The sequence below is a fragment of the Erythrolamprus reginae genome, chromosome 7 (genome assembly GCF_031021105.1).
Source record: "Erythrolamprus reginae isolate rEryReg1 chromosome 7, rEryReg1.hap1, whole genome shotgun sequence".
Classification (NCBI taxonomy): Eukaryota; Metazoa; Chordata; class Lepidosauria; order Squamata; family Dipsadidae; genus Erythrolamprus; species Erythrolamprus reginae.
In genome coordinates, this window is record NC_091956.1 from 15,982,925 (window position 1) to 16,008,451 (window position 25,527).

The 25,527-nt window shown below is 41.4% G+C and overlaps 1 protein-coding gene across 1 annotated transcript in view; it reads left to right on the forward strand.

Moving 5' to 3' along the window:
• The window catches only part of RELL1 (RELT like 1), a 38,545-nt gene extending 23,797 nt beyond the window's left edge, over window positions 1-14,748 (forward strand). The window contains exons 3-7 of the mRNA XM_070757100.1: window positions 1,139-1,210; window positions 6,445-6,502; window positions 8,225-8,455; window positions 11,909-12,167; window positions 14,389-14,748. Of these exons, the coding sequence (XP_070613201.1) occupies window positions 1,139-1,210; window positions 6,445-6,502; window positions 8,225-8,455; window positions 11,909-12,125 (578 nt within the window). The 3' untranslated portion in view covers window positions 12,126-12,167; window positions 14,389-14,748. The remainder of the gene's footprint in view (window positions 1-1,138; window positions 1,211-6,444; window positions 6,503-8,224; window positions 8,456-11,908; window positions 12,168-14,388) is intronic.
• Window positions 14,749-25,527: the final 10,779 nt, after the last annotated feature.

Below are 25,527 nucleotides of genomic sequence, written 5' to 3' on the forward strand. Positions count from 1 at the left end.
TTCCTTCCTTTCTCTGCCTCCCTCCCTCCCTCCTTTTTTCTTCCATCTCCCTTTCCTTTCCTTTTTGTTTTCCTTTCTTCCTTTCTTTTTCCTCCCTCCCTTTTTCCTTTCTTCCCTCTATTTGCTTTCCCCTCCCTCCCTTCCCTCCTTCCTCCCATCTTTCCTTCCTCCCTTCCTCCCTCCCTCCCTCTTTTCTTTCTTTCCTCTCCCTTTCCTCCCTCCTTCCTTCCTTTCCTTTCCCCTTCCTTTCTTTTTCCTTCCTTCCTTCCTTCCTTCCGTCCCCACTCCTCCACTCCTTTCTTTCCTCTCCCTTCCCTTCTTTCCTTCCTTCCATCCATCCATCCCCTACTTCTCTCAACCTCTGCTCTTCTCTACACTTTTTGCAAAGAAATTTAATCTCTATTATTTGATAAACAGAATACAGAATAACAGAGTTGGAAAGGACCTTGGAGGTCTTCTCCCTGCTTAGGGGGGAGACCCTACACTACTTCAGACAAATGGTTACCCAACATCGTCTTAAAAACTCACAGTTTTGGAACATTCACAACTTCTGGAGGCAAGCTGTTCCACAGATTCATTGTTCTAACTGTCAGGAATTTCTTCTTAGTTTTAAGTTGCTTCTCTTCTTGTTTAGTTTCCACCCATTGCTTCTTGTTCTACCCTCAGGTGCTTTGGAGAATAGGTTGACTCCCTCTTCTTTGTGGCAACCCCTGAGCTACTGGAAGACTGCTATCATGTCTCCCCTGGTCCTTCTTTTCATTAAACTAGCTATGCCAAGTTCCTGCAACCGTTCTTCGTATATGTTTTAGCCTCCAGTCCCCTAATCATCTTTGTTGCTCTTCTCTGCACTCTTTCTAGAATCTCCATATCTTTTTTTAAAATATTGTGATTGCCAAATAGGAGAAAATAGGAAGAAATTACTCTTTGGCCTTTATTTTTATAGTTTTTCTTTTTTTCAGCCATACCAATTTTCGATAACAGTCTACCCCACTTCAAGCTGTTTTTCAGAGATAGCGATTTTAATCTCAACTTCATGTGCTGCTATTTTGGAAAATGCGGTTGTCACGTAGTTTATCCTTGCTTTCCAGGAACCAAAGAACAAAAGTTACTTTTTGATTTTTTGTTTTTAAACTTTTAGAGTTGAATGACAGCGTCAATGAAAACAGCGACACCGTGGGACAGATAGTTGATTATATCATGAAAAATGAAGGTAAGGGACTCACCAGGTTTTGGAAACAACTCTACAGAATATATTTTAAGCTCTTTTAATGTCTTTGGACTTTAGAAACATAGAAACATAGAAGTCTGACGGCAGAAAAAGACCTCATGGCCCATCGAGTCTGCCCTTATACTATTTTCTGTATTTTATCTTAGGATGGATATATGTTTATCCCAGGCATGTTTAAATTCAGTTACTGTGGATTTATCTACCACGTCTGCTGGAAGTTTGTTCCAAGGATCTACTACTCTTTCAGTAAAATAATATTTTCTCACGTTGCTTCTCATCTTTCCCCCAACTAACCTCAGATTGTGGCCCCTTGTTCTTGTGTCCACTTTCCTATTAAAAACCCTTCCATCCTGAACCTTATTTAACCGTTTAATATATTTAAATGTTTCGATCATGTCCCCCCTTTTCCTTCTGTCCTCCAGACTATACAGATTGAGTTCATTAAGTCTTTCCTGATACGTTTTATGCTTAAGGCCTTCCACCATTCTTGTAGCCCGTCTTTGGACCCGTTCAATTTTGTCAATATCTTTTTGTAGGTGAGGTCTCTAAAGTGATGGCATCTAGCATTTTCATTTGTGACGTATAATTCATTATTCAGTTTTGTTTTTAAATATTTTTATTGAATTTTTTTTTAAAAGGACAAACAAAAACACACAACATTGAACACTCAAGGAGCTGCCATTGCTCCGCTTATCTTAGAAGTCTAACTACTACGAAAAATAAACACCTAACTATGGTCAGATCAATAGAAAAATAACATACATTTATATTAGATATTTATGGATGGGTGTCAACAAACTCAAACTCAACCCAGACAAGACGGAGTGGCTGTGGGTCTTGCCTCCCAAGGACAATTCTATCTGTCCATCCATTACCCTGGGGGGGGAATTATTGACCCCCTCAGAGAGGGTCCGCAACTTGGGCGTCCTCCTCGATCCACAGCTCACATTAGAGAAACATCTTTCAGCTGTGGCGAGGGGGGCGTTTGCCCAGGTTCGCCTGGTGCGCCAGTTGCGGCCCTATTTGGACCGGGAGTCATTGCTCACAGTCACTCATGCCCTCATCACCTCGAGGCTCGACTACTGTAACGCTCTCTACATGGGGCTACCTTTGAAAAGTGTTCGGAAACTTCAGATCGTGCAGAATGCAGCTGCGAGAGCAATTATGGACTTCTCTAAGTATGCCCATAGCACTCCAATACTCCGCAGTCTGCATTGGTTGCCGATCAGTTTCCGGTCACAATTCAAAGTGTTGGTTATGACCTATAAAGCCTTTCATGGCACCGGACCAGAATATCTCCGGGACCGCCTTCTGCCGCACGAATCCCAGCGACCGGTTCGGTCGCACAGAGTTGGCCTTCTCCGGGTCCCGTCGACTAAACAATGTCATTTGGCGGGACCCAGGGGAAGAGCCTTCTCTGTGGCGGCTCCGACCCTCTGTAACCAACTCCCCCCTGAGATTAGGATTGCCCCCACCCTCCTTGCCTTTCGCAAACTCCTTAAAACCCACCTCTGTCGTCAGGCATGAGGGAACTGAAACATCTCCCCCTTGCCCATGTTGTTTTGGTGTTAGATTGATTGTGTGCTTGTTTTTTAATATTATGGGGTTGTTTTTTATGAATTTTTTAGCTTAACATTGTAATTGGATTGGTGGGTATTGGATTTGTTATTATGTATTGTTTTTACTTGTTGTGAGCCGCCCCGAGTTTGCGGAGAGGGGCGGCATATAAATCCAATAAATCTAATCTAATCTAATCTTTATTAAATTTGACTCTATATGTTAATTAATTACTTTGTCTGTAAAATACTTATTCAAAAACATAATACATAGCATATCTAAATTTATTCTACTATAAACCTTTTTTAAACTATTAAACTCTAACTTATAAAATTTCAAAACTCTAAGTTCAAAAAGTTATAAATTCTTATTACTTTAACTTGTAATATTATTTTTAAAATCCCACCATTCATACAATTTGTTCCATATTTTATAATATTCTGTTTCTACTTGATTATTCAAGCGTTTTGTCACCATATCTAATTCTGCACATTCCATAATTTTTTATAAACTTCTGCGTCCTTTGGTATTTCCTTATCTTTCCATTTCTGCGTAAATGTAATTCTTGCCTCAACCAATATATGTATTATTAAACAATAAATTTATTTTTTATACTTAATATTTGAAATACCCAATAAAAAAAATTCAGGAGATTTTTAAATCTTTTCCTTTATTATTTCATTTATCCATTTCTCTACTTTATTCCAGTATTCTTTTGCCTCTAAACATGTCCACCATACATGATAATATGTACCAATTTCTTTTTTACATTTCCAACATATAGGTGAAACTATTGGAAACATTTTGGAAATTCTATATGGTGGAAGGTGCCATCTATAGAACATCTTAATTTGATTTTCTTTAAAAGAAATTGGTTTTGTTATTTTCCAGTTATATACCCAAATCTTTTCCCATGTTTCTAAATCTATTTCTTTGCCAAAATTTTTGCACCAGCCGATCATGTTGTCTTTTAATATCCACCCTATGGTTCTATGATTTATTAAATATTTATATACATTTCCAATTATCTTTACTTGATTTTGAAGTAATAATTTACTTAATACATTATTTTCTTTTCTAAAGATATAAGTTTTTACATCCATTTGATATCTGGAACTATCAAATTTTATAGATGAAGAAACACATGAGTTTTTAAACATTCACATCTGCTTGTAACTGAAAGTCCCTTTCTTAAAATACACGTTTATTTTTGCTTTTTACAAACATTGGAATAAGGTGGGGGAATGGATAAAAGAAATTACAAAAGAAGTGGAGAAAAAACCCCAGAATTATATTTACAGTGATCCCTCGATCTTCGCGAAACGCTATATCGTGATTTTTCCCACCCGATGACGTCACTCTCTTCCTTCCTTTCTCATCTTTCTTTCTTTCTCTCTCTCTTTCTCTATCTTGCTTCTTCCTCTCTCACACTCTCTTCCTCCCTCTCTCATCTCTTTCTTTCCTTCTCTCTCTTTCTCTATCTCTCCCCCTCTTGCTGGCGGGCGAGCGGGGGCATCAGCGAGGAGCCGGGGTTTCCCCTTTGCGTGGGCGGCGGGGAAACCCCGATCTTCGTCTGCTCACTGCTGCTGCGCTGCCGAGCAGATCAGCTGCTGGGCGGCCGAAGGAACCTTCCCTGGGTCTTCCCCTTTGTGTGGGCGGCGGGGAAGACCCAGGGAAGGTTCTTTCGGCCGCCCAGCAGCTGATCTGCTTGGCAGCGCGGCAGCAGCGAGGAGCTGAATCGGACTTTCCCCTTTGCGTGGGTGGCGGGGAAACCCCGATCTTCGTCTGCTCGCTGCTGCTGCGCTGCCGAGCAGATCAGCTGCTGGGCGGCCGCAGCAGCAGCGAGCAGACGAAGATCGGGGTTTTCCCGCCGCCCACGCAAACTCCACCATCTGCGCATGCGCGGCCATGGAAAAAGGGCGCGCATGCGCAGATGCTGTTTTTACTTCCGCAACCCTACATCGCGAAAAATTGATTATCGCGAGGGGTCTTGGAACGGAACCCTCGCGATAATCGAGGGATCACTGTATTGGGTATTTTTAATAAGAAATTCAAAAAAGAAGTACGATATTTGATTGTTCACATTCTGACAGCGGCAAGGATAATATATGCTCAACAGTGGAAATCTGATAGAATACCAGAAAAAAGGGATGGTAATTAAAAAGGTGATGGATTACGCAGAGATGGATAGGCTGTCAAAGGAGCTAAAAAGGAAAGAAGACTTAAGAGCCGAGGTGGCACAGTGGGTAGAGTGCAGTACTGCAGGACATTAAATCTGACTGCTAGATCTGCAGTCAGCGGTTCAAATCTCATCACCGGCTCAAAGTTGACTCAGCCTTCCATTCTTCCAAGGTGGGTAAAATGAGGACCCGGATTGTGGGGGCAATAGGCTGGCTCTGTTAAAAAGTGCTATTGCTAACATGTTCTAAGCCACCCTGAGTCTAAGGAGAAGGGCGGCATTAAGAACAAAATATCGAATAAATAAATAATATGATCAGATATGGGAGAATTTCTGTAATTGGCTAGAGGAAAGAAAGAATAAAAGAAAAGAAACTGCATAGAACGATAATGCAAGAAATTAATAAATATAATAGAAAGAAAAATATGTAAAAATGCAAAGCATTCCGTTAACAAAAAACGAGGTAAAAAATGGATAATTCACCGATTGAAATTCTGATTGATCAGGGAACGTAAACACCCCAAATTTATGTTTTATATTTTTCGTTTTGTTTTTCATTGTTACGTTTGTGTATGTATACAGTATTAGAAAAATAAAAATAAATTATGAACTCTAGCTCCCTCTTGTGGCAGTCTGCAACTCCTGCAGTCAGAAACAATGTAGTTTCTTATTATATTTATTTTCTCCAGAGTTGGGATACTTGATGAGAAAGATGTTCTTTTTTATTATTAAAACAAAACAAGACACCAACATACGTATAAGAAAACGACAAACATACAACAAAATATAGGAGCTATTACTGCTCCGCTCTTATCAGAAGTTTCCGGAGAAAAACCTTTGCAAATCATATCATACAAAGAAACATAGGTACCTCTACCTAAGAACGCTTCTACTTAAGAACTTCTCTAGATAAGAACCGGCTGTTCAAGATTATTTTGCTTCTTCTTAAGAACCATTTTCTGCTTAAGAACCCGAGCCCGGAAACATTTCCCAGGAGATTTGATAGCGGCACGAAGGCCCAGCCATTCCCCCTGGGTTTCTCTCTCTGGCGAAGTGTATGGGAGGCAGCCTCGCGCCGGGTGTATGGGAGGCGCCTCAGAGTCCCTCTTTTTTTTTTAAGCCTTAAAGTTTTGGATTTTTTTGATTCCCCTCACCTCACCTTCTTCCTTCGGCAGCAACTGTCCTCTTCCTCCTCCTCCTCCCACCCAAATTCCAAGCTTTTATTTCTTTCCTAATGGATTTGCACCCATTATTTGCTTTCACATTGGTTCCTATGGAGAAAATTGCTTCTACTTACAAACTTTTCTACTTAAGAACCTTGTCATGGAACGAATTAAGTTCTTAAGTAGTGGTACCACTGTATTTACAAAGTTATAGCTATTTACTTCTATATAATATATTTAATGATTCCACTTTGGGTCAACACCGGAGTAAAGAATTGGGAACAAAAATATTAAAACGTGATTTTTAACTTTTGCAGCCAACGCAGATGTGCTGAAAGCTATGGTGGCTGATAATTCTGTCTGCGATCCAGAAAGGTAAACCATCTCGTTGCAAATTCTTTGTCTCTTCCTTGTTGTTCTTAGTTGCAAAGTTATCAGGAAAGGCTTCATGAACTCAATCTGTATAGTCTGGAGGACAGAAGGGAAAGAGGGGACATGATCGAAACATTTAAACATGTTAAAGGATTAAATAAGGTTCAGGAGGGAAGTGTTTTTAATAGGAAAGTGAACACAAGAACAAGGGGACACAATCTGAGGTTAGTTGGAAGAAAGATCAGAAGCAACATGAGAAAATATTATTTTACTGAAAGAGTCGTTGATGCTCGGAACAAACTTCCAGAAAATGTGGTTGGTAAATCCACAGGAACTGAATTTAAACATGCCTGGGATAAACATATATCCATCCTAAGAGAAAACACAGGAAATAGTATAAGGACAGACTAGATGGACCAAGATGAAGAGAACTAGAAGAAGAAGATGGATAAGGATGAGGAAGGGAACTAGAAGAAGGTAGATGAGGAAAAAGAACTAGAAGAAGATAGGTGAGAAAGAGAACTAGAAGAAGATGGTGATAAGGATGAAGGAAGATAAATACAAGATGGTAGATAAGGATGAGGAAGGGAACTAGAAGAAGAAGGTAGATAAAAATGAGGAGAACTGGAAAGATAGGATGATGAAGAAAGGACTAGAAGAAGATGGATAAGGATGAGGAAGAGAACTAGAAAGAGAAGATGGATAAGGATGAGGAAGGAAACTAGAAGAAGGTAGATGAGGAGAACTAGAAGAAGATCGGATGAGGAAAAAAGAGAACTAGAAGAAGATAGATGAGGAAGAGAACTAGAAGAAGATGGTGATAAGGATGAAGGAAGATAAATACAAGATGGTAGATAAGGACGAGGAAGGGAACTAGAAGAAGGTAAATAAAAATGAGGAGAACTGGAAAGATAGGATGATGAAGAAAGGGGACTAGAAGAAGATGGATAAGGATGAGGAAGAGAACTAGAAAGAGAAGATGGTACGGATGAGAAGGGAACTAGAAGAAGGCAGATGAGGAGAACTAGAAGACGATAGGATGAGGAAGAAAGGGAACTAATAGAAGATAGATGAGGAAGAGAACTAGAAGAAGATGGTGATAAGGATGATGGAAGACAAATAGAAGATGGTAGATAAAGATGAGGAAGGGAACTAGAAGAAGAAGGTAGATAAAAATGAGAACTGGAAAGATAGGATGATGAAGAAAGGACTAGAAGAAGATGGATAAGGATGAGGAAGAGAAATAGAAAGAGAAGATGGTACGGATGAGAAGGGAACTAGAAGAAGGTAGATGAGGAGAACTAGAAGACGATAGGATGAGGAAGAAAGGGAACTAGTAGAAGATAGATGAGGAAGAGAACTAGAAGAACATGGTGATAAGGATGACGGAAGACAAATAGAAGATGGTAGATAAGGATGAGGAAGAGAACTAGAAGAAAAAGATGGATAAGGATGAGGAAGGACTAGAAGAAGATGGATAAGGAGGACGAAGGAAGAGAATTAGAAGAAGGTAGATAAAGATTTGGAGGAGGTGAGGAATAGAATCAGAAAGTTGGATCAAAGCCTTCAAGATTAACAAGCTTTGTGGAACTAAGATCATTTGGGGGGGGGGGAGTGTGTTTGGAAATCATTTGGGGGGGGGGAGATAGTCGGATTTAATTCATCAACTGCCTGCCTTAAATGGCAATTTTTGGTTTTGTTTTGTATTTCTGCTCCCGAAATTAGCCCCACGACTCCGGCAAGCCCAACGAGTCCTGGTTCTCCGTTGTCTCCCGGAGGTCCTTTGTCAAAACACACTTGCCGAGGACACCACTTGCACACCATCGGCGGCGTGGCCGGGACAGGCGCTTGTTCTCGATGCAGCCACAAACGGTGGAATCTCTTCAGTCCGAACAAAAGAGGCAAAGAAGCCAAAAGACCCCGGCATGGACAGGTCACCGTACTCTCCGTGGGAAGGTAGGTTGGCTTGGTTTCACGAGAAGAGGTGCCTGGGAGGGCCTCCATTTGCAAGCTGGGAGTAGAGGTGACTTTGGGCCAATCCCCAGGAGACTGGGAGTTCTAGTTCCGCCTCAGGCACGAAAGCTGGGTGACTTGGGCCAATCCCTAGGGGACTGGGAGTTCTAGTCCCGCCTTAGGCATGAAAGCAGTTGGATGTCTGGGCCAATCCCCAGGAGACTGGGAGTTCTAGTCCCGCCTTAGGCATGAAAGACGGGTGACTTGGGCCAATCCCCAGGAGACTGGGAGTTCTAGTCCTGCCTTAGGCATGAAAGCCGGGTGACTTGGGCCAATCCCTAGGGGACTGCGAGTTCTAGTTCCACCTCGGGCATGAAAGCCGGGTGACTTGGGCCAATCCCTAGGGGACTGGGAGTTCTAGTCCCGCCTTAGGCATGAAAGCAGTTGGATGTCTGGGCCAATCCCCAGGAGACTGGGAGTTCTAGTCCCGCCTTAGGCATGAAAGATGGGTGACTTGGGCCAATCCCCAGGAGACTGGGAGTTCTAGTCCCGCCTTAGGCATGAAAGCTGGGTGACTTGGGCCAATCCCTAGGGGACTGGGAGTTCTAGTTCCACCTCAGGCATGAAAGCAGTTGGATGTCTGGGCCAATCCCCAGGAGACTGGGAGTTCTAGTCCCGCCTTAGGCATGAAAGCCAGTTGGGTGACTTTGGGCCAATCCCCAGGCGACTGTGAGTTCTAGTCCCACCTCAGGCATGAAAGCCAGTTGGGTGACTTTGGGCCAATCCCCAGGAGACTGTGAGTTCTAGTTCCGCCTCAGGCATGAAAGCCAGTTGGTTAACTTTGGGCCAATCCCCAGGCGACTGTGAGTTCTAGTCCCGCCTCAGGCATGAAAGCCAGTTGGGTGACTTTGGGCCTATCCCCAGGAGACTGGGAGTTCTAGTCCCGTCTTAGGCATGAAAGCCGGGTGACTTGGGCCAATCCCTGGGGGACTGGGAGTTCTAGTCCCACCTCAGGCATGAAAGCAGTTGGATGTCTGGGCCAATCCCCAGGAGACTGGGAGTTCTAGTCCCGCCTTAGGTATGAAAGCTGTCTGGGTGACTGGGCCAATCCCCAAGAGACTGTGACTTCTAGTCCCGCCTTAGGCATGAAAATCAGCTAGGTGACTTTGGACCAGTGTTTCCCAACCTTGACAACTTGAAGAGATCTGGACTTCAACTCCCAGAATTCCCCAGCCAGCCTTCGCTGGCTGGAGAATTCTGGGAGTTGAAGTCCAAATATATTCAAGTTGCCAAAGTTGGGAAACACTGCTTTGGACCATTCCCCAGGAGACTGTGAATTCTAGTCACGCCTTAGGCATGAAAGCTGGCTGGATGACTCTGGACCGTCACTCTTTCTCAGCCCAACTTCTTTCATTTGTTGAGGAAATATAGGAGGCGGAAAATATATTGGGTATGTTGTTTCTAATGTATGGTTGAATTAATAAATGAATGAATGCATGGATGGTTAAATGACAGAAAGAAAGAAAGAAAGAGAGAGAGAAAGAAAGAAAGAAAGAATAGGCAAGGGGTGCAGGCATAATTGGATAATCTTTCTGCTACAGCAAGGGTCTGCAACCCGCACCCCTGGAGCCGCATGTGGCTCTTTCATCCCTCTGCTAGGGCTCCCTGTGGCTCAAAACATGCATTACAACCGCCGATTCGTTGAGCTTTTCGACCCATCTATTTTTTTCAGAGTGTAAAAATGTTTCTGTTGGGCGCAGAAATAAAAATTTGTTTTCAATACCGACACTTAAAATAAATAACTAAATAAATAAATAATAAAATAAATAAATAAAAAACAAAATTTCGACTAGAAACTGACAACATTACTCTTTTTACCTGTTTTTTAAACTCAATGAAACAACGATTTTCACTACAATTTCACAATTTAATCATCCATTTTATCTCAGATCAATCAAGCTATACCTTTTTTTCTTTTTCAATACTTACTACATAGATATAAATATATTTTATTTTCTTTATTCACCCCTTTTTTTTCCATTGCTGATATATTACTGATACACCCAGTAATATATCAACATACCTTGTCGTATCTCCTGATAACGTCTGCTATTTACGCAGATTCCCCCTTTTACCCTCTCTCGTTTATTTAACTTTTCTTTTTTCTTTTCTCCTTCTACTTTTCTTTTGCTAAATATTTTATATAATTCTAATCTTATTTTTCTACTTACCTTTCTACAAATACGTCTTTCACTATTCTTACTAACATTTATTATCCTTATAGGTTTTAATTAACATGATAAGATAGATAAATGAATTATTCATAGTAATAAGATACAAATGTGAATGTTGAATTTTTGTTACATTTTGTTACATATATTATGAAATATATTATCACGTAACAAATACCCTTACCCATTTTGAATCTATGTACCCCCCCTTCCCCTCCCCCCCATTTACCCTTTGCTAATTAATAAACTTTATTTTAAAAAAAATGTTTTCTATGTAGCAGTTCGTTGATTACACAAATGCAACACACTAGGTGTTGTGATTCAGCCTGAGGCTCCTCAGGGACCGGCTGGAGCTCTGCCGGATCCATGCCCAGAGGAGGAGGACAGTGAACAGGAGGGGGAGGACCAGGAAGACGGGGGAGAGGAACGTCAGGAAGAGGAGGAGGGAGAGCAGCCTGAGACCCCCGGGGGGGGGGCTCTCCCCAGCTAGTAGCCTGGATTCATTGGATGAAGATGCACAGGCTATAATAGACATGAGGCAGCGACGAGCAGCTCAAAGACGGGGCCAATTAGAAAGGTATTTCCATCCCTGAATTGGCAACAGCTGGGTTTGGGTGTGGTTCTCCTCAGCAGGGTTGAAAAGGCAGGCCCGCCCTTACAGTCTTGTGGAGAGTTATCAATTGGGAGTCCTGTGACCTTGCTTCGATTCTCGGCCTCTCTGATCTTGGCTTGTGGCCTAGAAGTCTGGAAGACTTGGGGGAGGCGTGGGTTTTATTATCTCCAGCGTTGTTTTTGCCAGCAAGAAGCCTGTTTTATTGCCTGGCCTTCGTGAAACCTCTGTGAAGCTTCATAGTGTTCCTGTCTGTAAGAACAGTTTTTGTTACCTGTGTTTGCTTTGAATTATATAAACTGCCTTTGCTTTTTACCAGTGTGTCTGGCTACTCTTTTTGGTTGGTGTTGGCGTCTGGGGCACCCAGACAGAACAACTAGGTTTTTTTCTTTTAATAAATAGCATAAAGGTAAAAAAAATATATGCAGTGTTATCTTCATTGGAGATGTCAAAAGGTTTTTGTGGCTCCCAGTGTTTTCTTTTTTGTGGGCCCAAATGGCTCTTGGAGTGTTTAAGGTTGCCGACCTCTGTGCTATGGCATCAGTTGCAATTTTCCATAACATCCACCCTGCCAGGTGGACTCCCGTTCCTTTTTAATGAATTGCATTGTTCCAGATTTCGGGTTACCAAAGTGGAAGCTAAAGCTCCTGCGAAGGAGCGAAAACAATTGCTGTCTATCAGCGGAGGCCAGGCCGGCGACGTGCCCTCTACTCCTGGAAAAGAAAGCGCTAAAGAACAGCCGGCTTCTCTTCCTGTCACACCGGAATTGAAAGAGCCGCCGAAATCGACACCGACCAAACGGGGAAAGACTGTGAGATCGGATTCCGGATAGCACTTTTAGGGGGTCCAGAAAGCGATTGGCAGGACATGTCAGGTCAGTAAACTCTGCATCTTTGTCCCAAGTTCTAGAAGCCTTTGAAGTCCAAAAAGATCTCAGGTTTCCTTACCCAAAGAAATACCATGTTTTTTGGAGTACAGTGGTACCTCTACCTACGGATGCCTCTACTTACGAATTTTTCTAGATAAGAACCGGGTGTTCAAGATTTTTTTTGGCCTCTTCTCACAATCCATTTTCCACTTACAAACCCGAGCCTCCGAAACAGTAACCTGGAAAAAGCAGGGAGAAGCCTTCGTGGGGCCTCTCTAGGAATCTCCTGGGAGGAAACAGGGCCGGAAAAGGCGGGGAGAAGACTCTGTGGGGCCTCTCTAGGAATCGCCTGGGAGGAAACAGGGCCGGAAAAGGCGGGGAGAAGCCTCTGTGGGGCCTCTCTAGGAATCTCCTGGGAGGAAACAGGGCCGGAAAAGGCGGGGAGAAGCCTCTGTGGGGCCTCTCTAGGAATCGCCTGGGAGGAAACAGGGCCAGAAAAGGCGGGGAGAAGCCTCCGTGGGGCCTCTCTAGGAATCGCCTGGGAGGAAACAGGGCCAGAAAAGGCGGGGAGAAGGCTCTGTGGAGCCTCTCTAGGAATTGCCTGGGAGGAAACAGGGCCAGAAAAGGCGGGGAGAAGCCTGCATGAGGCCTCTCTAGGAATTTCCTGGGAGGAAACAGGGCCGCCACCCTCCCTGTGGTTTCCCCAACTGCACGCATTAATGGGAAAATTGCTTCTTCTTACAAACTTTTCTGCTTAAGAACCTGGTCATGGAATGAATTAAATTTGTAAGTAGAAGTACCACTGTATAAGATGCACCTTGGGTGGGTCTTATACACCAAATGTAGCCCCGGCCAGCCATTCCCACCCTGTGGCCTCTGCCTCCCAGCAATTTACCTTCTTGCAGCAAACAGAACGGAGCCTGTCTAGTTTAATGAAAAGAAGGACCAAGGGAGACATAATAGCAGTGTTCCGATATCTCAGGGGTTGCCACAAAGAAGAAGGAGTCAAACTATTCCCCAAAGCACCTGATGGCAGAACAAGAAATAATGGGTGGGAACTAATTAAGGGAGAGAAGCAACCTAGAACTAAGGAGAAATTTCCTGACAGCAAGAATAATTCATCCGTGGAATGGCTGGCCTCCAGAAGTTGTGGATGCTCCAACACTGGTAGTTTTAAAGAAAACATTGGATAATCATTTAGAAACATAGAAACATAGAAGTCTGACGGCAGAAAAAGACCTCATGATCCATCTAGTCTGCCCTTATACTATTTTCTGTATTTTATCTTAGGATGGATATATGTTTATCCCAGGCATGTTTAAATTCAGTTACTGTGGATTTATCTACCACGTCTGCTGGAAGTTTGTTCCAAGGATCTACTACTCTTTCAGTAAAATAATATTTTCTCATGTTGCTTTTGATCTTTCCTCCAACTAACTTCAGATTGTGCCCCCTTGTTCTTGTGTTCACTTTCCTATTAAAAACACTTCCCTCCTGAACCTTATTTAACCCTTTAACATATTTAAATGTTTCAATCATATCCCCCCTTTTCCTTCTGTCCCCCAGACTATACAGATTGAGTTCATTAAGTCTTTCCTGACACGTTTTATGCTTAAGACCTTCCACCATTCTTGTAGCCCGTCTTTGGACCCGTTCAATTTTGTCAATATCTTTTTGTAGGTGAGGTCTCCAGAACTGAACACAGTATTCCAAATGTGGTCTCACCAGCACTCTATATAGCGGGATGGTAATCTCCCTCTTCCTGCTTGTTATACCTCTAGCTATGCAGCCAAGCATCCTACTTGCTTTCCCTACCGCCTGACTGCACTGTTCACCCATTTTGAAACTGTCAGAAATCACTACCCCTAAATCCTTCTCTTCTGAAGTTTTTTGCTAACACAGAACTGCCAATACAATACTCAGATTGAGGATTCCTTTTCCCCAAGTGCATTATTTTACATTTGGAAACGTTAAACTGCAGTTTCCATTGCTTTGACCATTGATCTAGTAAAGCTAAATCATTTACCATATTTGTCTGAAGTATTATAGGGTTTCCTACCTAAGCAGGGGGTTGGACTAGAAGACCTCCAAGGTCTCTTCCAACTTATTCTATTCTATTCTGTCCCAACTGAGACTTCAGGCTCACATAGAACTATTTTGCAGGATGACCAGGGATCGCCACCTTGACGCTTATAATTATTTTATTTTTTCTCCTCATCTTCATCAGGATTAGAGAAAGCAAGAAAGACCCTTGGAAGTGGGGAAATAATAATAACAATAATAAAAAGACTTTCCCGAGGAGGAATTTGTGAACGCTACACCGTGGACAGCTTTTGCTAACTGGATCTCTGCATACTGTTTGGCCCCAGATATTTAACACATTCTTAATAACAGAATATTGAATGGCATTTATTCATCTGAAGGCTGCCGGAAGGTATTGCTTGCAATTTTATATATATATATGTATGTATGTGTTATAAATACCTTTTTATTTTTTATTTTCCCTTAAGGAAGCGAGAACTTAAAACTCTTTTTTAAAAAATTTCGTTTTGTTTTTGAATCCAAAAACTTAAATCCAAAAATTCTTTTTTGTGTTGTTGTTTCCGTTTTGCTTTCCGAGCGACTCTTGTACGCCTCGCATGGCACGAGGTCGAAGTACGCCAACCAAAGAATATCACCCAAATCGTGTAAATCCCACCCTGCACGTCTTTTTCGCCTTAATTTATTGCGGGAGTCTCAGTGGCTGCTGAATAAACACACTGCCTTAATCGCGTGATTATCCCCAGATGCTGCAACCATCATAAATGTGAGTCTGCTCCCCAGCATCTGAATTTTGGATCCATGGGGATGTCGCCAGGGATGTGAATGTGAAAAATGTCCATAAGACTCCTTTTTTTTTTTGGTTGCTAAATGTACCATTGTAACCCTTGGGCAGCCTGTATTCTTCTGAGTTAGCCATCCTCTTTTTCACCTTATCCTTGTCACTCCGCCCTCCTACTTGTCAGTGGCATTTGCTTGGGGGCGGGGGCGGAGGGGAAGCATCTTTTGTTGATATTTATTCACTTCTGATATACCATATTTTTCAGAGTACAGTGATACCTTGTCTTACAAACTTAATTGGTTCCGGGACGAGGTTCTTAAGGTGAAAAGTTTGTAAGACGAAACAATGTTTCCCATAGGAATCAATGGAAAAGCGATTAATGCGTGCAAGCCCAAAATTCACCCCTTTTGCCAGCTGAAGCGCCCGTTTTTGCGCTGCTGGGATTCCCCTGAGGCTCCCCTCCATGGGAAACCCCACCTCCAGACTTCTGTGTTTTTGCGATACTGCAGGAGAATCCCAGCATCGCAAAAATGAGTGCTTCACTGGCAACGGAAGTCCGGAGGTGGGGTTTCCTAGCAAAGGGAGCATCAGTGAAATCGCAGCATCACAAAAACACCGAAGTCCTCGAAACCCCACCTCCGGACTTCTGCGTTTTTGCGCTGCTGGGATTCCCCTGCTGGGATTCCCCTGCAGCCTCACAAAAACACAGAAGTCTGGAGGTGGGGTTTCCCATGGAGGGGAGCCTCAGGGGAATCCCAGCAGCGCAAAAACGGGTGCTTCGCTGGCAACAGAAGTCTGGAGGCGGGGCATCCCAGCGGCAGTGGTGGGTTTGTAAGGTGAAAATAGTTTGTAAGATGAGGCAAAAAAATCTTAAACCCCGGGTTTGTATCTCGAAAAGTTTGTATGACAAGGCGTTTGTAAGACGAGGTTTCACTGTATAAGATGCACCTTAGCTTTTCGGGAAGAAAATAGAGAAAATAATCTGCTTACCAGGTATTTATCTGGCTAGCATCCTTAGTCTGGTCAGCTTCAGCACATTATTTTATACCTCCCAATAAGCTTTTTAAAAAAACCTTATTGGGAGAGATTAACTATGAAAGAGCTTGCAAGCCTGTAAGAGCTGGGAACATCATTAGCACCTGGAAAGAAACATTTGGAGCAAATAGAGCAATGAAAAAAACCCTGAAAGACTTAGGGCTTGGAAAAAACATTCTTAGCAAAGAGTAACAATGAAAGAGCTTGTAAGCCGGTAAGAGCTGGGAACATCATTAGCACCTGGAAAGAAATATTTGGAGCAAATAGACCAATGAAAAAAAAAACCCTGCAAAGATTTAGGGCTTGGAAAAAACATTCTTAGCAAAGAGTAACAATGAAAGAGCTTGCAAGCCGGTAAGAGCTGGGAACATCATTAGCACCTGGAAAGAAATATTTGGAGCAAATAGAGCAATGAAAAAAAAAAACCTGCAAAGATTTAGGGCTTGGAAAAAACATTCTTAGCAAAGAGTAACAATGAAAGAGCTTGCAAGCCAGTAAGAGCTGGGAACATCGTTAGCATCTGGAAAGAATCTTTTGGATCAAATAGAGCAATGAAAAAAAAACCCTGCAAAGATTTAGGACTTGGAAAAAACATTCTTAGCAGAGAGTAACAATGAAAGAGCTTGCAAGCCGGTAAGAGCTGGGAACATCGTTAGCACCTGGAAAGAAACTTTTGGATCAAATAGAGCAATGAAAAAAAAAAACCCTGCAAAGATTTAGGACTTGGAAAAAACATTCTTAGCAGAGAGTAACAATGAAAGAGCTTGCAAGCCAGTTAGAGCTGGAAAGAAACTTATTCGGAGCAAGTTAGAGCAATGAAAAATCCCCTGCAAAGACTTAGGGCTTGGAAAACATTCTTCGCAGAGAGAAACAATGAAAGAGCCTGCAAGGTAAGAACTGGGAAGATCGTTAGCAGCTAGTTAGGGCTGGGGCGGGGCGGGGGGGGGGGAAAGCTACATTCAGAGTATATGACGCACCCAAATTATCAGCCTCTTTTAGGGAGGAAAAAGGTGTGTCTTATACACTGAAAAATATGGTAGTTATTTTTGCTACATCAAGATCCGGTCCCTAAATTTGGAAATAGACGGATGATCTCAGTGAGTCTTTGCTCTAAATCAGAGGTGAGGAATTGTGGCCCCTTTCTATGACTTATGGACTTCAACTCCCAGAATTCTTTAACCAGCATGACCAGCTCAGGAATTCTGGGAGTTGAAGTCCACAAGCCATAAAAGAGCCATAGTTCCCCTGCCAGCTCTGGAATTCTGGGGGTTGAAGTCCACAAGTCATAAAAAGCCATACGAGGGTCGCCCAGAAAGTAATGCACCACATTTTTTTTTCTTCAACAATTATTTATTGAACAGAATGAAACTTACACACAAGAAAGAATGCTGTTTCTTGTACACTCCTTATTTTTCCATGTAATCTACGTCCCGTTGTATGGCCTTCCTGCAGCAAGACCCAAGGGCGTGTATGCCCTGTTTGTACCACTCCTTGTTCTGATCGCGAAGCCACTTCTACACTGTGCAAATCACGTCTAATGGCCTCACCCTCTGTGCCCAGTGACTAACGTACTTCTGTCGACTGCAGATTCTCCATAAACTGTACACAAATGTTTGTGAATGTTCCCAGTAGTTTCTTTCTCTGCAGTGAGAAATTCAATGACAGCATGCTGCTTGTAATGTACATCACTTACAGACGCCATTTTGAAACACTGCTGCAGCTACGCTATTTGTCTGAAGAAATGCAAAATTTACACACGCACTCCTGACAATTGAAATAATGTCTATGTAAAGTTTCGCATTCGTACCATTACTGTGGGCTGAGAAAAAAAATGTGGTGCATTACTTTCCAGGCGAACCTCGTAGTTCACCATCCCCGCTCTAAATCTTAGTCTTGTTAACCTGATGCTCAGTGGATTATTATTTAACTACAAATCCGTTCTCGAGGAAATAATCCGATTGCAAGCATCCTTCAGGTTTACAGCAAGTTGTACCAAAAACCAGTTGCATCACCCTCCCCCAGCTAGAAAACTTTTAAATCCACATTGACGTCTTCAGTGATTGACCAAAACCTTTGGATTTGCACAAGAGCATTGATGTGCTTGAATAAGTGGTTCTCAGTTGCAGAACACAATGCTGCCGTTTCATCGATTGGCTTGTGTGACTTGTCAGCTGGCAAAGCAGAGAGGGACTCACTTTTCACATTAAATGTAATTTAACTGTACATTAAATGTATGTTAACCGTTTGGTTTCGTTGTGCGCATTTTGTACAACAGACTTGATGGTTCGTTTTGAACAATAAAAGCAACAAATCCCTTTTTAAGCAGCTGCGTGATGTCATTTTCTTTCAACTTTTCCTGCCCTCTGTATGTGCTTGATCATATTTTATTGTTTTGTTGGGGGGGAGTGTTTTCCAAGTTGTGTGTATGTGTACCTTCTTTCCAAAGAATCAGAGCTTTTAAATTCAAATTGTAAGTAGAATAAGACTTTTCCATGCCTTTTTAACTGGACAGTTAAAGGGAACAAAAAGATACATGGATAAATCAATTATGTATAGAAGTACAGTATAGTTCAGCCAATTTGTTAAATGGAATTCCAGATGGAGAACTGGCAATGAGCATAGATTTGATTTTGGATTTAATAAATATAATGATAGAGATTATTTGCAGCTCAGATTGAACTGTGGGGAACATCTTGCTTCCTGAGCTTTGTTTTCTGGCAGATGTTTCACTGCCAAACTATGTAACATTATCAATGCTAGAAGGGAGTGGGGTTTGCTATAAGCCACATATCACTCACTCATCACAAAATATCCAGAACTGTAAAGCTTACAAACATGAATCTTGGCATGTATGTTCTTCTTGGCGTCTAGATGCTTGCTAAAAAAGGATTTTTCAAAATGACCATCAGATCATTAGTATTTTTTATACAGCATTATATTAACATGCTCTGATGCTAAGGAGTTAGATGTTCTATTCCCCCTCCCCACCTGAAAAGAACTCTGTTCCAACTGTCAGTTGCCTTATATTAACATGCTTGGATGCTACCCCTTTGCTAAAACGATTGTGGACATGGTCAGAGTGTAACTCATCCAGCCTGCGGGCTGGGAGTTTAGACATTGTACTCCCCCTCCCCGCCTGAAAAGTTCTCTGTTCCAACTGCCAATTGCCTTATATTAACATGCTGGGATGGTGAGGAGTTACATATTTGATATAAATTTTCAGCTTTATGTGTCAACATATCAAGCCCTATTGTAACTACTCATTAATTTATCTTTATCAAGCTTTAACTGGCAATCACAAAGTTCCGTAGCGTAGCATGGGTATCCAGCTACTAGTATATGTTGTGATTCAGTCTGAGGCTCCTCAGGGAACCGCTGGAACTCTGCTGGCTCCATGCTCAGAGGGGGTGGACGAGGAACAGGAGGAGGAGGAGGACCAGGCAGACGGGGAAGAGGAATGTCAGGACGAGGAGGAGGGAGAACAGCCTGAGACCCCTGGGGGGGAGCTCTCCCCAGAGAGTAGCCTGGAGTCATTAGATGAGAACGCACAAGCCATCATAGATATGAGGCAGAGAAGGGCAGCACAAAGAAGGGGACAATTAGCCAGGTATTTCCATACCTAATAGGCAACAGCTGGGTTTGGGTGTGGTTCTCCTCAGAAAGGTTGAAAAGGCAGGCCCGCCCTTCCTGTATTGTGGAGAGTTATCTTTTGGGAGTCCTGTGACCTTGCTTCGATCCTTGGCGTCTCTGATTCTGGCTTGTGGCCTCGAAGGCTGAAAACTTGGGGGAGGCGTGGGTTTTATTATCTACAGTGGTGTGTGTGCCAGCAAGAAGCCTGTTGTATTGTCTGGCCGTCGTGACTCTTCTGTGAAGCTTCATAGCATTCCAGTTTGTAAGAACAGTTTTTGTTATCTGTGTTTTCAAAGATATAAAATGACTTTGCTTTTTACCAGCGTGTCTGGCTACTCTTTTTAGTTGGTGTTGACGTCTGGGGGAACCCAGACAGAACAGTATATTAATATATAAATACTATTATATTAAATTCTATTTGATATATAATATGAGAGCAAAACTCCACTCCCTTCCAGCACTTATGATGTTATCTGGTTGAGTAATAAAACATCTGTAAGAAAACTACAAGCCATTCACTGGGGGAAAACCTTACCATAAATACACAACACACCTAATAATCTTTCTCAAAGGACAGAATATGACAACCAATAGAACTGGTTTTGAAATCAGCAAGGTTCAAAATGCATCCATTACTGGTAGTTGCATGGATACAGAAAAATAAAGCATTTGTCATTTTTGTATCCAGTGGGTTATCTTGTCCATATCCGTATATATATATAAATCTCTTCTAGTCCTTCCCTCCCTCCCTCCTGTCGTTCATCTTCCTCCGTTCCTCTCCTTCCTCCCTACTTCCCTCCCATCATTCTTTTTGGTGCTGCAACCCAACAGGACCGACACAGACTTCAGAGGATAATCAGAACTGCAGAAAAAACAATTGCTGCCAACCTGCCTTCCATTGAGGACCTGTATACTGCACGAGTGAAAAAGAGGGCGGGGAAAATATTTACAGTACTGACCCCTCACATCTCGGACACAAATTGTTTCAACTCCTACCCTCAAAACGTCGCTACAGAGCACTGCACACCAAGACAACTAGACACAAGAACAGGTTTTTTTCCAAACGCCATCACTCTACTAAACAAATAATTCCCTCAACACTGTCAGACTTTCTACTAAATCTGCACTTCTATTCTACTAGTTTTTCTCATCATTCCTATCACCCATTTCATCCCATGTTGACTGTATGACTGTAACTTGTTGCGTATATCCTAAGATTTTTATTAATATTGCTTCTTTATTGCTTATTTGACCTCTATGACAATCATTAAGTGTTGTACCACATGATTCTTGACAAATGTATATTTTATTTTATGTACGCTGAGAGCATATGCACCAAGACAAATTCCTTGTGTGTCCAATCACATTTGGCCAATAAAATTCTATTCTATTATTGTTCTGTATCTACAGTATTTATTTATTTTATATATATATATATATATATATATATATATATATATATATATATATATATATATATATATATATATATAATTATTATTATTATTATTATTATTATTATTATTATTATTATTATTATTATAAGCCGCCCTGAGTCCTTCAGGATTGGGCGGCATAGAAGTCGAATGAATGAATGAATGAATGAATGAATGAATTCATCATCCTCCGTCCCCTTCCTTCCTCCCATTATTCATCTCCTTCTGTCCCTCTCCTTCCTTCCTTCCTTCCTTCCTTCCTTCCTTCCTTCCTTCCTTCCTTCCTTCCTTCCTCCCTCCCTCCCTCCCTCCCTCCCTCCCATCCATCATTCATCTTCCGTCCCTCTCCTTCCTTTCTTCCATCCTAAGATAAAATACAGGAAATAGTACAAGGGCAGACTAGATGGGCCATGAGGTCTTTTTCTGCCGTCAATCTTCTATGTTTCTATGACAGATACATGGTTGGAGAAAATGTTAAAACAACATCTGGATTATAAGCCAGAAATATTTTTTGCTAGGCAAAATATCTGAAAGGTATGATAAAGGGAACTTACACTTATTACATATCCTTGACAGCAGCAGGAATTGCATTTTGCACAACACTGAAAAAATGAGAAAACAGCTAGGTGATGTAATTAAAACGTGTTTTCTTTAGATTGCACAGAAGTGGACGGATTGACATTAAAAAGAAAAGAAAAAGAAGATGCTGAGTATTTTTGAACATGGGGCTTGCTTTATAAATGGTTGGATACTAGAGTTAGAAATTAGAAGTGGGAAAAGTATTATATAAACATAATATAAAAGCATGTATATTAATAAATTGATTCAGACAATATGCTGTTCACTAAGCACTGAAAATAATGTGAACACATATAAATAATAATATGAAAACATATAAACTCTTAAAAAAATAAAATAGTGTTTTAACATAAAATTGCTTAGTGCCTTATTCTAGGAAATTATCCTAAATCTTGCAGCTACGTTTTAATTTAATTGAGGAATGTGTTTTTAATAGGAAAGTGAACACAAGAACAAGGGCGTTGGGGGCAAAGATCAAGGTTAATTGGGGGAAAGATCAGAAGCAACGCGAGAAAATATTATTTTACTGAAAGAAGAGTAAATGCTTGGAACAAACTTCCAGCAGATGTGGTTGGTAGATCGACAGTAGAAACAGAAACATAGAAGACTGACAGCAGAAAAAGACCTCATGGTCCATCTAGTCTGCCTTTATACTATTTCCTGTGTTTTATCTTAGGATGGATATATGTTTATCCCAGGTATGTTTAAATTCAGTTACTGTGGATTTACCAACCACGTCTGCTGGAAGTTTGTTCCAAGGATCTACTACTCTTTCAATGAAATAATATTTCCTCACGTTGCTTTTGATCTTTCCCCCAGCTAACTTCAGATTGTGTCCCCTTGTTCTTGTATTCACTTTCCTATTAAAAACACTTCCCTCCTGAACCTTATTTAACCCTTTAACATATTTAAATGTTTCGATTATGTCCCCCCTTTTCCTTCTCTTCTCCAGACTATACAGATTGAGTTCATTAAGTCTTTCCTGATACGTTTTATGCTTAAGACCTTCCACCATTCTTGTAGCCCGTCTTTGGACCCGTTCAATTTTGTCAATATCTTTTTGTAGGTGAGGTCTCCAGAACTGAACACAGTATTCCAAATGTGGTCTCACCAGCGCTCTATATAAGGGGATCACAATCTCCCTCTTCCTGCTTGCTATACCTCTAGCTATGCAGCCAAGCATCCTACTTGCTTTTCCTACTGCCCGACCACACTGCTCACCCATTTTGAGACTGTCAGAAATCACTACCCCTAAATCCTCTTCTGAAGTTTTTGCTAACACAGAACTGCCAATGCAATACTCAGATTGAGGATTCCTTTTCCCCAAGCGCATTATTTTACATTTGGAAACATTTTCCATTGCAGTTTCCATTGCTTTGACCATTTATCTAGTAAAGCTAAATCATTTACCATATTACAGACCCCTCCAGGAATATCAACCCTATTGCACACTTTAGAGTCATCGGCAAATAGGCAAACCTTCCCTACCAAACCTTCCCCTATGTCACTCACAAACATATTAAAAAGAATAGGACCCAGAACAGACCCTTGTGGCACACCGCTTGTAAACTGTCTCTGCTCAGAATACTCGCCATTAACAATAACTCTCTGATGTCTATGCTTCAGCCAGCTTGAAATCCACTGAACTATCCAGGGATTAAGTCCAATCTTCACTAATTTATCTATCAGCTCTTTATGTGGAACCGTATCAAAGGCTGAAAGTAACTGAATTTAAACATGCCTGGGATAAACATATATCCATCCTAAGATAAAATACAGGAAATAGTGTAAGGACAGACTAGATGGACCATGAGGTCTTTTTCTGCTGTCAATCTATGTTTCTGTTTCTAATTCTCATTACACCTGGCTGCCTATCATTAATCCTGCAGATGGCGCTTTTTTATAGCAAGGAGGAACAAGGTCAGAAATTGGTTCTAACTTTGCTGTACCTTCACTAAACATTTACCAAACATACCTCAGTTCTAATTTGCATGAAACTTGGGACATGACCACTGAAATAAAAACAAGGATCGAAAAAGCTTGAACTGCATTCTTCAGTTCAAAGAGGCAATGAGTGGTCAAAATAGGAAGCAGTTTATCCAACTCTGTACCTATTAACAGTGTTCTCCCCCAAGGCAGCGCTTTAGGACCAATTCTCTTTCTTCTTTACATAAATTACATTTGTGATACTATTAAAAGCAACTGCTGTAAATGATTTTACATCATCTTTGCAGACTATTCAACACCACCACCAACGCTGCTATCCTTCAAAAAGACCTTGGTTCCCTTCCAGTTAGAAACAGAAATATTATTATTATTATTATTATTATTATTATTATTATTATTATTTATTAGATTTGTATGCTGCCCCTCTCCGAGGAACATAGAAGATTGATGGCAGAAAAAGACCTCATGGTCCATCTAGTCTGCCCTTATACTGTATTTTATCTTAGGATGGATCTATGTTTATACCAGGCATGTTTAAATTCAGTTACTGTGGATTTACCAACCACGTCTGCTGGAAGTTTGTTCCAAGCATCTACCACTCTTGCAGTCAAATCATATTTTCTCACGTTGCTTCTGATCTTTCCCCCAACTAACCTCAGGTTGTGCCCCTTTGTTTTTTGTATTCACTTTTCTATTAAAAACACTTTCCCCCCCTGAACCTTATTTAACCCTTTAACGTATTTAAATGTTTTGATCGTGTCCCCCTGTTCCCTTCTGTCCTCCAGACTATACAGATTGAGTCCATTAAGTCTTTCCTGATACGTTTTATGCTTAAGACCTTCCACCATTTTTGTAGCCCATCTTTGGACCCGTTCAATTTTATCCATATGTTTTTGTAGGCGAGGTCTCCAGAACTGAACACAGTATTCCAAATGTGGTCTCACCAGCGCTCTATACAGCAGGATCACCATCTCCCTCTTCCTGCTTGTTATACCTCTAGCTATGCAGCCAAGTATTCTACTTGCTTTTCCTACTGCCTGACCGCACTGTTCTCCCATTTTGAGACTGTCAGACATCAGTGCCCCTAAATCCTTCTCTTCTGAAGTTTTGCTAACACAGAACTGTTTGAGGATTCCTTTTCTCCAAGCGCATTATTTTACATTTGGAAACATTAAACTGCAGTTTCCACTGCTTCGACCATTTATCTAGTAAAATCTAGTATGATTCCGATGAGCAACGTCAATGAAGAAGCCAGATTCTTTTAACAACCGGGTGTCAAACCTATCAACGGTGGTGATTCCTTTAACAACAGTGGGAAGGAAGATCATAAAATGAGGCAAAGCTGACTTAACCCAGGTCTCGCTTAGCGACTGTTCTGCCAGGGTTCATGTTATGAGCCCCCAATTAAGTCCAAAGTAGAAATTCAAACAAGGTTGTTTAGTAAATGGGGTTTTTAAATATTTTAAACTACAATTTAGATTTGTGATGAATTGTTTTATTTTGCTGTGAGCTGCCCCGAGTCTGCGGAGAGGGGCGGCATACAAATCTAAATAATAAATAAATAATAAATAAATAATAAAGTAAACAAAGTTGGTTTATCAAAAGGAAAATATTGTCCAAACGCACTTTTAATCAGCCAAAGTGCTCTCCCACAACCCACAAGCCTTGAATGCTGTGAAAAACATAAAACAAAAGCAAAGCAGATAAAAGGCAGCTGTGAAGACGTCACAGCCACCCCCTTCAAGAGTCCTCATACTGTACTTAACTGAATTCTTCCACAAAGTCCTTGAAAAATCCTGAAGCAGTTCACAAACGTCTTTGTAAATCCTGAAACAAACCACAAGTCTCTCTCTCACAAAACAGATAATCTCCCACATCAAGAGGCAACAACACTGGCAATTTATCAGCAGCCCCATTA